The sequence below is a fragment of the Coptis chinensis genome, chromosome 6 (genome assembly GCF_015680905.1).
Source record: "Coptis chinensis isolate HL-2020 chromosome 6, ASM1568090v1, whole genome shotgun sequence".
NCBI classification, from domain to species: Eukaryota; Viridiplantae; Streptophyta; class Magnoliopsida; order Ranunculales; family Ranunculaceae; genus Coptis; species Coptis chinensis.
In genome coordinates, this window is record NC_141461.1 from 15,999,217 (window position 1) to 16,011,381 (window position 12,165).

Here is a 12,165-nt window from a genome sequence, read left to right on the forward strand (position 1 = left end):
TAAGTTTTTCTGATTTCATTTGAACACCACCTGTTTAGCAAAGCTTTACATATATATCAAAAGCCTTACATACACCATGTGCATAAAGCAGTATATGCAAATAAAGCATTGTCAAGCAAAGAGAATACCCTCTCCAAGTATATATGGTCGCTTGTTACAATAGTCTTCACAAAAAGAATCACCAGCAGTGAAAAGATTAACACCCTACCATATACAGCTAATATTATTTTAGTAATGGTGCTAGATCATGTCTTCCAAAAAGTTGTTCCAGGCCATTCTCCACATCCAAAATGTCAGTACGTCATATTTCTCCAAGAGTTGGGACTACTTGTTATCTTTCAAAAAGAGAAGCTATTTTAGCGTTTGATTAGCTACAAACAGCACTAAAAATATTTGTCGAGGTTAGAGTGATTATTCATTAAGCTTCTTCATCAATTTCCCATATGTCTAGAATAGGCACACTTGTGGCAGCAACTTCAGGTTTAGGTTCAGGTTCGGGTTCCACAATATCACCACAATCTTCGTTAATTTCAAGCCCATCAATAGCCTTATCAACTGTCTCAAATGCATATTTGTCCCCATCCAGTGCACCTTCTAATATGCAAAATATAATTGAAACACTTGGTAAATGGAACTATGAGATATTGTACAATAAAAAGGTTTGCCATATATAAAAACAATATTATTACATTCCAACTTCTTTCTAATCCAATCCTGAGTTCATATCAATGCTTCAACAGTATGTGGTCGCATAGTCGATCAGTATTGATTAACTACCTTGCCACCAATAGAAAATGCAGAGTCAGATGCAACTGATGATGCAGGAATTGCTAAAATATCACGAGCTATTTTACCCATGATAGGATACTTTGGAGAATTATATTGCCACCAGTTTAAAATATTGAAATTTTTGCCGTCCAAGCTTATCCCTTTATGCATTGGGAGGACTGATTCTTCCAAATATATCTCCAACTCACTCTTCAAGTCTACATCCACCGAACTATCTTCAAGAAATGCTTCAAAACGCCTTAGCTTTGGCCTAGAAGTTTTGCTTGCTTTAGCACCAATGTCCCTCTTATTGCCATAAACCTTGCTACTAGTCTTAGTGTTCCATGAGGAGGGTTGACTTGGCATAGAAGACTGAGTTGCATATTCGTTGTACAAACTTGTAAGTATGTCACTTACATCTTTATCTTCTCTGGAGAATATTCAGTGCCATATATCAAAGGAAAGTAAAATGAGATTGACTTCATCTTGATGCGCGGATCTAATATATATTGACGATAATGAGAAGACCATGTTCGTGATGTTCCAGTACTTCACAAACTTTTCTTTCATCCTCATGGCCATGGCCCAAATGAAATGATCCTCAGAAGCGCACTAGTCCAAGAGTTGCAAATAAATGTCACACGATAGATCAAAATACCGATTCACAGTTGTATACAAAATCCCAAATAAAATTTGAGTGTCATGAAAAAATACCTTCAACCAATCTGCAACAAGTTCTACATTCTCCCAATCCATTTCGGAAGGACCACACTTGAAATCTGGTTCAACTTCGGCATAACGTGTTAATTAATGCATCTTTGAAATGGAGTGCTACTTCAAGCATCTTATATGTTGAATTCCATCTAGTGCAGACATCTTGAATGAACCTTTTAGTTGGGACTTGAGCTTGGGCACAAACACCTTCAAACTTTTGTTGTCTTTGAGGTGAACCTTTGATGAATTTGACAGTAGTTCGAATTTTTTCAAGCTCCCCCTCTATTTCTTTCAACCCCTCTTGAACAATCAAATTCAAAATGTGTGCACAACAACGCACTTGAAGTAATTGACCATCTAAAATCAGTGTCCCCTTAGGCTGAAGTTTCCGAAAAATCTCACGCACTACATCGTCATTTGAAGTTGCATTGTCCAGTGTAATAGTTGACAACTTTTTGTCTAAATTCCAGTCATACAATTTTTCCAGCACAACATTTCCAATATTTTCTCGACTTTTCACAGTGCAAAAACATAAAATCCTTTTTTGTAGCTTCCATTTGTCATCTATGTAGTGCGTTGTTAAAGCCATATAACTGATATTCTAACCTGATGTCCAGAAATCAGTCGTGAAATTGATTCTGCATTGGAGCTTTCCCAAACTCGCATAAAGATTCTTTTTTTCTTTTTCGTACAACTTCATACAATCCCTTCTAGCTGTGGTCCTCTTGTATAGCTTGAATGTTGGTTGCATTGATTTCAAAACCTTTCTAAACCCCACATGTTCAACCATTGAAAAAGGGTATTCATGCAAAACAGTCATCTCGGTAATTGCTTCACGAGTTACAGATTGGTCAAACTGAAAGTTTTGGTAACTCACCCCTCCTTCTTCATCATCCACCTTTAAGGTCGTTTGGTATCCCCCTCGTTTGGCTTTGAACTCCTTACATGATCGAGACAAAGTGTTTTATCAGGCTACTAGTCCCATTTGTAGTAATTGCACTTAAAATCTTTTTGCAATGCTTACACTGAGCTGAAATAACTTTTCCATCCTTTTCAATTTCTTCAAATTCATTCCAGACAAGAGAAATTTTTCTGCGCTTTGGATCACCCTCAGTAGGAGGTTGTCCAGAAACTAAATCAATAGCATTTTTTCGCTTAGGCATTCTACATGATCATGGAAAACAAATGTAAGATTTAGACATTCTACATGATCATGGCGATACAAAACAAGTTACAAGTCTGACTCATCAAAAGCAAGGAAATTATTAACGATCAAAAGCAAAGGTTGTGTACTTAACTAAGAGAGTGAGATTGAAATGAATTAATTCCTCTTCACAGACTAGATTATAGTCTACGAGAACTTAAGAGTTTTGTGAAAAAGAAAGATGTTCACCAATAGCTTCATTATCGTAAACAAGATCTAAGGTCAAAACACTTTGAGTGGAAAAAAAAATTTGTCCCAAACCCTCATACCCTTCAGGAAGTGAAGCAGGTAGTGTAAAACCAGAGCATTAAAAGACACTTACATGGTGAAATTCGACAATTGGTCGACGTCATTTCGATGACCAAAATGAGTTGGTCTATGACCTGATACATTAGTTCTAATAATCAATAGTTTTTTTCCTAATGATTACCTTAAATCAAGTAAACTTGTTCTTTCGGTTTTTCAGTTGCTCAAAGATAGTTAAACAACAACGGTTAAAACTAAAACACAAGTACACAATAGAAATTGTAAACTATACTCAATTTCCTTGAAAATCCATCATTCTTTCGCTATGTTTGATAACTAATATACATTCATTTCACATAAATATTTAAACCATTTAGCCCATTCGAAGGACCACTCATAAATTTCTAACCTTGCTACCATTCTTTAAAAAGTTCACTCCTTGCTATAAAAAATCAAAATCAACATCAGAAACTTGCCTTTACTTTATAGTTTATACATACATTAACAAAGATGAGAAAGAGAGAGGGGTGAAGGAATTTACCTCAAAGCTCAAAAGGGCTAGCAAGAATATTTAGATTTGGATAGTCTAGTGCTCAAAGTCACTTATCTAAGGTTATGTTAATTTTGTTTTGGCGCTCATCTCTCCCGCCCAGAATATTATATATTTGTATGTAATGCATTCCTATTTCTTGCCTATATCTTTTTAACCTGTTTAAAATTACTTCTGTTTTGGCACTGCACTTTCCCGCCTATAGCTTTTCACTACTAATGGGCCAATACGAATGGGCCTTTGATGGTCAATCAGACAATCACCATGTCTGAAAATTTGTTTGACCCAGACAAATAACCAAATTAGTTGAGAAATATGTGTATTTTTTTCCGGTTACCCATCGAGTACCCATAAAACCACCGGGTGTTTACCCATCGGTTCCGGTTCTTAAATGGTTCGGTTCTTTAGACCTACTTTTATTGGGTCTAGCATTTAAGGACCTAGAACTGTGGTATTCGATTTTGGGTTCGGTTCGGTTCTGGGTATTTGGGTATCCATGCACACTCCTGTATGTATATATATATACAACCCGGCTTCTAAAAGGACCTTAAATAAGGACCAAATCTAAAACAACCACAACTTCACCTACAAAATGATTTAAAGTCTAATCTTTTGTGCATATGATCTACTAACCATAAAGAACATCTCTACAAAAATTCAACTCGTTTGATATTCTCTAACTTAGATAAAAATTGTTGTCCATTTTTTAAAAATATCTAACGGTCCAGAAATGTCTAGTTTTTGCAATCATCTTTTGCCAATGTTAAAATTGTCAAACGAGTTGAATTTTTGTAGAGATGTTCTTTGTGGTTAGTAGATCATATGTACAAAAGATTAGATTTTAAATTATTTTGTAGGTATTGTTGTAGTTGTTTTAGATTTGGTCCTAAAATGACCTTAAATAAGTACCAAAGTTAAGTACCAAATAAAAAATAACCCACAACTTTACCTACAAAATAATTTAAAACCTAATTTTTTGTGGATATGATCTACTAACCACAAAGAATATCTCTACAAATATTCAACTTGTTTGACAATTTTTAACATTGGTAAAAAATGATTGCAAAAGCTAGACATTTATGGGCCGTTAGATATTTTTCAAAAGTGGACAACAATTTTTATCTAAGTTAGAGGATATCAAATGAGTTGAATTTTTGCAAAGATGTTCTTTATGGTTAGTAGATCATATGCACAAAAGATTAGATTTTAAATCATTTTGTAAGTGAAGTTGTGAGTTATTTTAGATTTGGTACTTAACTTTGGTACTTATTTAAGGTCTTTTTAGGAGTCGGCTATATATATATATAGGGAATGGATGAGTCAAAACAGTTTGAAAAGGCTAAAATGGTTTGGACTTTGGAAGTGAAAGGATATGTACCACAATGCGCACTGCAGCCTACATAATGAAATAAGACTAATATAACATGCTTAAAAAAAATCTTTTTGGATACTGAATTTGAGTGTTTTTTACATATACGGTACCTACAAAATTTATTGCAAAATAGAATACCGTATGTGGTTGTATACTACAAAATAGGATACTTGTGTATATATGTGGATCATATCATAATGCTGATTTGGCTAACGGTTTGATGACATGTCACCGTTAAAAGCATTTGGGCACCAACCCACAACTCAAAGCCCACAAACTGACAGCCCACAAACTAAAAGTCCACATAAGATGTCTACATGTGTCAAAATACGGTGCTATTTGGCAAAATGCTTGTACACATAAGCATGTACACTAAGGAATACATAACGAGTACCCTAAAATGCAATCTAAAATGTAATAAAATTTGTATGGTAAAAAAGCGCTCAAGTTGGGAACCCAAAACGATAATTTTTTCTACTTAAAATATGTAGCTCATTCACAGATTCCGTTAGATTATAATACATCTAAATTTGAGCTGAGACACCAAAGAAAAGTCGGAATATAATTTTGTTTATAATCCAATGGATATTGTTGCTGAATGCTAATCCATATACCGTCTTTTTCATGTGGACTTTAAAACTTCCTTATTTAGATAAATCACAATGAGGATAAAATCACTAATCAAGTTGATTAGTTTTTGTATGTTCATCAGTTAGCTAACTCAAATAATAACTTATGTTCTTAGCATAACAGCGAAATAAGCCAAAGTTTGTTGGAAATGTCTGATTAGGTATTAGCACACCAGAAAACGTAAAATACTGGTGCAATTAACCACAAATGACAGAATTCAAGGATGAGAGTTACCTGTTGCCTTTAAAATTGTTTCCTCCATGGCAAGTGTCTTTCCATTTCTTAGGGGGAGGACCGAAGCCGTCATCGTGGAAGCTCTGTACGTGCTTCTGGCCTGGGCAAATCCTAGTGTCTAGCACGTCCACTATGAGATCACTCTCGACCATAGGAACTCTCTTCAAATTCTCCTTGAACCCAATGAAATCTCAAGATATTGTTGTCTGAAGTTTAATTGTTCTATTTGAAAATACTGATAATATGCCTTCCATCTCTGCATATATATAGTAATACAAATGAAATATTACTAATATAATTTATGAGAAATACAATCTCAAATCCATTCAAACCAAATATATAAATGCATGTACTACGAACTGGAATTTTTTTTGTCTCTCATTATCGGTAAGACTGGCTGCAAATCCATTAAAGCTAATTGAATTGAATCAGGGCATCTGATGGAAGACTGTCAAACAAAGCAGGTTTGGAAACAGTCAAGCAATATGATTTTCTAACAGTAACTACAAGATTTTATTGGAATGAAATACCACCTCATAAAGTTTATCTACTCTGGTAGGCTAATGTAGTACTACCTGTTTTCAAGGACTTCTTGTAGAATGCTCTCGTGATACACTAATGGAGAATAATCACCACTAGGAACTAGGAAGTGCTCCCTTGTAGACTACATTAACCTGTATAGTCATCATTGATGATGTTGTCAGACAAATTTGGTATATGTAATTACGATGTAACGTGTTGACTGTTGAGTATATATATATATACTAAATTGAATCTATATTTTTTGATTTATCCAAAGGAAGAAAAAAAAAAAAAAAAGAAGAAGAAAAAGAAAAAAACAGAAGTGGAGTTGCAGTGTTGCACGTTGAGGGTAGAAGTGATGGTTCCTATGGTGTATATAACAATTGAAAAGACGATAAGAGTACAAGACTGTTAAGTGTAGCCATTGTTTGATACTAAAAAATGTGAGAATTGATGAAACCTCAATTTATAGCAAATACTAGGAACAGAATGTTGATAAATTAGAGAGAGATTGACTAGAGAGAATATTTACTTGATTAAATTATAAGAAGATTACAAGATGTTTATATAGAGATCGATACAAGAATCTAAAATAGGAAGTAAAACTAAAACAGTTCTAAAATCAGTCGGTGGGTTTCTAGAGAATACGCGAAGCGCGGTCGGGCTCGTGTAAGGCGCATGTCGCGCTGTGTCTACTGTTCGATAGGCGCGGGTCACACTATGTTAGAGCGCAGGTGCGCTCTCCACTATGACTGCGAGGAACGACTGCTAATACTCCCCCTCAAGTTGGAGAGTGAATATCAAGAACTCCCAACTTGCGAATTAATCTCACAAAGGTGTCCTTGCCGAGAGGTTTAGTGAAGGCGTCAGCCACCTGATCTGAGGATGGAACGAACGTAGGAGATAGTAATTTGGCCTATATCTTGTCGCGTAAGAAATGACAGTCCAATTCAATATGCTTCGTTCGTTCATGAAAAACTGGATTTTGAGAGAGATGAAGGGCTGCTTGATTGTCACAGAACATGTTCATCGGAGAAGAATGAGAGATGCCTAAGTCAGAGAGAAGATACTTCAACTATTGAAGTTCACATGCCGAATAGCCATGGAACGATATTCGCTTCAAAGAAAAGAACGTGATGATGCTCGTTTCTTTGTTTTCCGTGATATAGGGCTAGAACCAAGAAAAGTGCAATAACCACTAGTAGAACGACGAGTGACAAGACAAACCAACCCCAATCAGTCACGAAAAACCGTAGATGTGTAAAGAACTATTAGCGGATAAGATAATCCCTTTGTTGATCGAACTTTTAAGATAGCGGAGTATACGATGAGCAGCATCTAGATGTGGAGTCCGTGGGGACTGCATGAAACGGCTGAGATAATTAACAGAATAAGTGATATCTGGACGTGTAACTATGAGATATAAGAGACGCCCAATCAAGCGGCGATAGACAATAGGATCCTGAAGTAATGTGCCATTATCGGATCCTGAAGTATGAGATATAAGAGACGCCCAATCAGTAGCCATAGCAACTCTCCATTCTGGAATTTTGACAGCTTGAGAAAAGGATGTAGGAACAACTGAAGAAGACACTTTAGACAAAAAATCTTTATGACAAGGAGAAAAGTTAGTGTCAGAAACATAAAAAGTCATAGGGTATGGAGTGGAAGACCGTGTTACCTTAGAGTCCGATTGGAGGAGGTTGGCCGAACGAGGGACTGTAGGTGCCTTGGTGAGAGTAGGACAGTGATAATCTTGGATGAGGAGTGGTGGTGGTTGTCGCATTCTAGTAGATCGAGTTGAGGCAGGAGGATTGAGATGGGATGGCTGAGGATCTTCCAAAAGGGGTGACAGAGTCGGAGGAGTGGGAGTTTGGGCTAGAGTAGGTCGCGCTCCATCCATTGAAATTACATGAGATGATTGAATATCGAAGGTTTCATTGTCTGGGATAGGTAAGGGAGAAACAAGAAGATGTAATGGGGAGATAAATGTTGATAGGGGAATACAGTCTCATGGAAAATCACGTCACGTGAAGTATAAATTTTCTTGGAAGATAAATCATAAATGCGATAGCCTTTTTGAGCGTAAGGATAACCAATGAAGATGCCAGGTTTCCCGCGGTGATCAAACTTATTTTTAATGGAAGTGTTGTGAGCAAAACATAAACAACCAAAAACACGAAGATGGGCAAGAGTGGGAGGTGATGTAAATAGAAGCTCATGAGGTGATTTGTCATTTAACAAGGTGCTAGGAATTTTGTTAATGAGATAGCCTGCGGTGAGAATGCATTCACCCCAGAAGGATAGTGGGAGGTGGGCTTGAAAACGTAATGCTTGTGCAACATTGAGTAAGTGACGATGTTTTCTTTCAACAACAGCGTTTTGTTGGGGAGTAGCAACACAACTACATTGGTGGATTACCCCATGTTTTGAAAAGAATTGTTGCATGTTATGGGATATAAATTCAGAGTCATTGTCGGAACGAAGGACTTGGATTTCATGAAAATGATCATCAATGTTGCTATGGCCAGATATGAGTGAATGTATTGTAGAATGAAATTGAGTATGAACCATGGCAAAAAAAGATTGTAAATGCATGACAGTTTCAGATTTGACAGTCATAAGATAAATCCATGTAGCACGACTAAAATCATCGACAATAGTTAAGAAAAAACGAGCATTAGAATATGATGGTAAATGAAAAGGACCCCAAATGTCACAATGAATCATTTGAAAAGGTCTAATGGTTTTTATTGAACTATGAGAAAAAGATAAACGAGTTTGCTTAGCTTGCGGACATACAATGCAAGTAGCATTATTTGAACTAGAAATGAAAGGAAACTGCTTAGCTAAAATCTGCAAAGGCGTGGAAGATAGATGTCCTAGGCGATAATGCCATAAATTATTTGTGGAGGAGTTATGGGATGAGCAAACTGAAGCTAGTTGGAGATGGTAGAGTCCCCCATTAAGCCGTCCCAATCCAATCTTCTTCTTCGTTAACTGGTCCTGAAAAAGGCAAGAATCATTAGTGAACGTGACAGAGATAGGGTGAGACTTGACTAGTTCACTAATGGAAAGCAAATTAAAATGAAAGGTGGGAACAAACAGAACGTTGTCAAGGCGCAAAAGGGGGGAGAGAATAACACTACCAACATGAGTAATTAAATGGTCTGTTCCATCCGGAAGTTTAAGAGTAGAATGTGTTAAACAAGTACGATAATGAGAAAATAGATGTAATGAAGAACAGACATGATTGGTAGCACCAGAGTCAATGATCCATATGGATTTAGAAAAACACGAGAGAGATATATACCCGCCGGTTTGCTTGTGAAAGAGGTACTACCGAATCAAGCAAACCGAGAAGTTGGTTGTATTGTTCTATGGAAAAACAGAGAGAATTGGCAACAGAAGCAACCGAATTAGCCCCGAAAGCGTGCTTGGGTGGATAACAATGCAGTTTGTAGTATGTACCAATATGATGTCCAACTCGGTTACAATGGTTGCAGAATGGATGAGCGCGTGCTCGCTCTGGGGGCCCCAGATTCGAGGGTGTGCTTGAGGTCAGCGGGCGAACCACCGTGTTCTTGTGGAGGTTTAGACAAACCTGATTTCGAAGAAGAAGCCCAGTTGGTCTTCTGAAAATGAGTACTCAGGGCAGCAGCGTCTGGAGCAGATGGAAGAGAGAGTGCATGGATCTCTTGTTGCTTCTCCTCTTGTCGGATTAAAGAATAAATCTTAGACATACGAGGAAAAGAATCCATCAAGAGAATTTGACTGCGGATGGATTGAAAACGGGCATCTAGGCCTTGCATGAATTTCATAGAGCGGCCGTCTTCAACCTCTTTGGCAAAAATAGATGCATGACCACAAATACAAGCAGGTATAGTAGATAAAGAACTTAATTCATCCCAGAAAGATTTAAGTAAAGTGAAATAAACAGATACCGGACGATTGTCTTGCTTGAGAAGAGTGACAGAATCCTTCAGTTGAAAAACCTTGGGTGCATTAGTTTGTGAAAAATGATTACCTAGATCTTTCCAAATTTCGGATGCAGAGTCGGCATAGAGGATGCTACCACGGATATCCGAGTAAATGTAATTGAGAATCCATGAAGCAACAAGGTCATCACATCGCGACCACTTGGATTTTTCTTTGGGAGTGCTGGGAGGAGTTACAGAACCATCGACAAAACCAAACTTATTCTTTGCTCGAAGGGCTCTAGAGATAGACCGTAACCAAGTTGAATAATTGTCCCCTGATAACAGAGGAGATATGAGGATAGCCGTGGGACTATCTGAGTGGTGAACATAGAAAGGATCATCAGAATTTGTAGTAGAGTCATTATTGGGAGTAGAATCCATTGAGAATTGAGAAGAGGCGAAAACTGATAGAGTTTAGGATTAGAGTTTGGATCAATATTAGGCTGATACCATGATAAATTAGAGAGAGAGATTGACTGGAGAGAATATTTATTTGATTAAATTATAAAAAGATTACAAGATGTTTATATAGAGATCAATACAAGAATCTAAAATAGGAAGTAAAACTAAAACAGTTCTAAAAACAGTCGGTGGGTTTTTAGAGAATACGCTGCGGTCGGTCGCTTCGTGTAAAGCGATGTCGCTACTGTTCTCATCGTTCCATAGGTGCAGGTCAGACTATGTTAGAGCGCAGGTGCGCTCTCCACTATGACTGCGAGGAACGACTGCTAATAAATGTAAAGATTGGATAACTTCATAATGACATTTCCATATATTATAGAGATCGAACAATTTAAACATTTTTCTGGTAAGTGCATAGTTGTATACTTAAAAAAAAAAGTGCATAGTTGTATACAAAGAAACTAAGAAAGTGACAAACAGTTTACACATAAATTCAGATAATATATGGCTGGTTCAAGGAATTTAAATTCATGAAAATTCATGGATAGTCCGTAGTTATATAAATGGGGAGGGAACATAGACGCGAAAATGGTAAATTGGGTTGGAAGCCATAAAACCGGAGATATTTCCTTTTAAGGGTATCCTAATTAGGAAAAACAATTTGATTTATGGAAAAATGGTGTTCACTTTCCTCAAAGGGAAAGAGCATATGGGTAACTTCCCCTTTTCCAACTTCGGTCTTTTTCTTCTTCAATATTCTTCATCATCTTTCTATTTTCTAGGAATTTAAATTCCACAAACCAAACAGAGCCTATAGAAGTATAGAGTGCTCTGTATAAGGCTATAAGCTAAGAAAATATTTCATGCATCCTTAAATCCTTTATTACCTGCTTAATCATTGTAATTTCCAATCAGAAAATTAGTCTAGAGGACTTAGTTATAAATATTTAGTAGTCCTAAGACTCCTCTTAAATTTGTTTAGAATTTAATACCCCAATTTGACCGTTATGAAACTAACCAATCCAACTTTACCAAGAATAGATATCCTCACTTGGCAAACATAACCGACTATCTAAGGTGGGATACAAAATAAAAATTAAATTTCACACAAAAAAATTCATTATAACTAGTCCCTTCACATTTTAAAATGCATATAATGAAAAGAGGGCATCTAGGGTGCATCGAGGTATGAGTCTTGCAATGAGAGCCCTTGGACAATATTCTTTCTTTGAATACAAAGACTTGTGCCTATATGAGATATGCTATAATGTCTAAATGAAAAAACTAAAAATATTATGTCTCCAATATTTTGTGGAGGCATTTGACACTAGTCGTTAAGTCTAAACTCCAAACCACTAGACATTAAACCCAAAATCTTTATAAACTAGACCCTAAGCCTAAACCCTAAACCTTAAGACACTAAACCCTAACCCCTATAAACTAGACCCTAAGCCTAAACCCTAAACCTTAAGACAAAACCCTAATCCCTATATTCTAAATTTATAAACAATAAACTCTAAACCAACCCGGTAGTTAATCAAAC

At 36.6% G+C, this 12,165-nt stretch overlaps 2 protein-coding genes across 2 annotated transcripts; both read right to left on the bottom strand.

Annotated features, from left to right (window-relative positions):
* Positions 1–1,552: 1,552 nt before the first annotated feature.
* Positions 1,553–2,071, bottom strand: LOC147491745 (zinc finger BED domain-containing protein RICESLEEPER 2-like). The gene has a single exon (XM_086567319.1). The coding sequence runs from the start codon at positions 2,069–2,071 to the stop codon at positions 1,553–1,555; it is 519 nt and encodes a 172-aa protein (XP_086423445.1).
* A 7,134-nt stretch (positions 2,072–9,205) lies between these two features.
* On the bottom strand, positions 9,206–10,601 carry LOC147491746 (uncharacterized). The gene is made up of 2 exons (XM_086567320.1): positions 9,845–10,601; positions 9,206–9,246 (listed from the first exon to the last, which is right to left on the bottom strand). Exons 1-2 carry the CDS (start codon positions 10,599–10,601, stop codon positions 9,206–9,208), a joined length of 798 nt encoding a protein of 265 aa, XP_086423446.1.
* Positions 10,602–12,165: the final 1,564 nt, after the last annotated feature.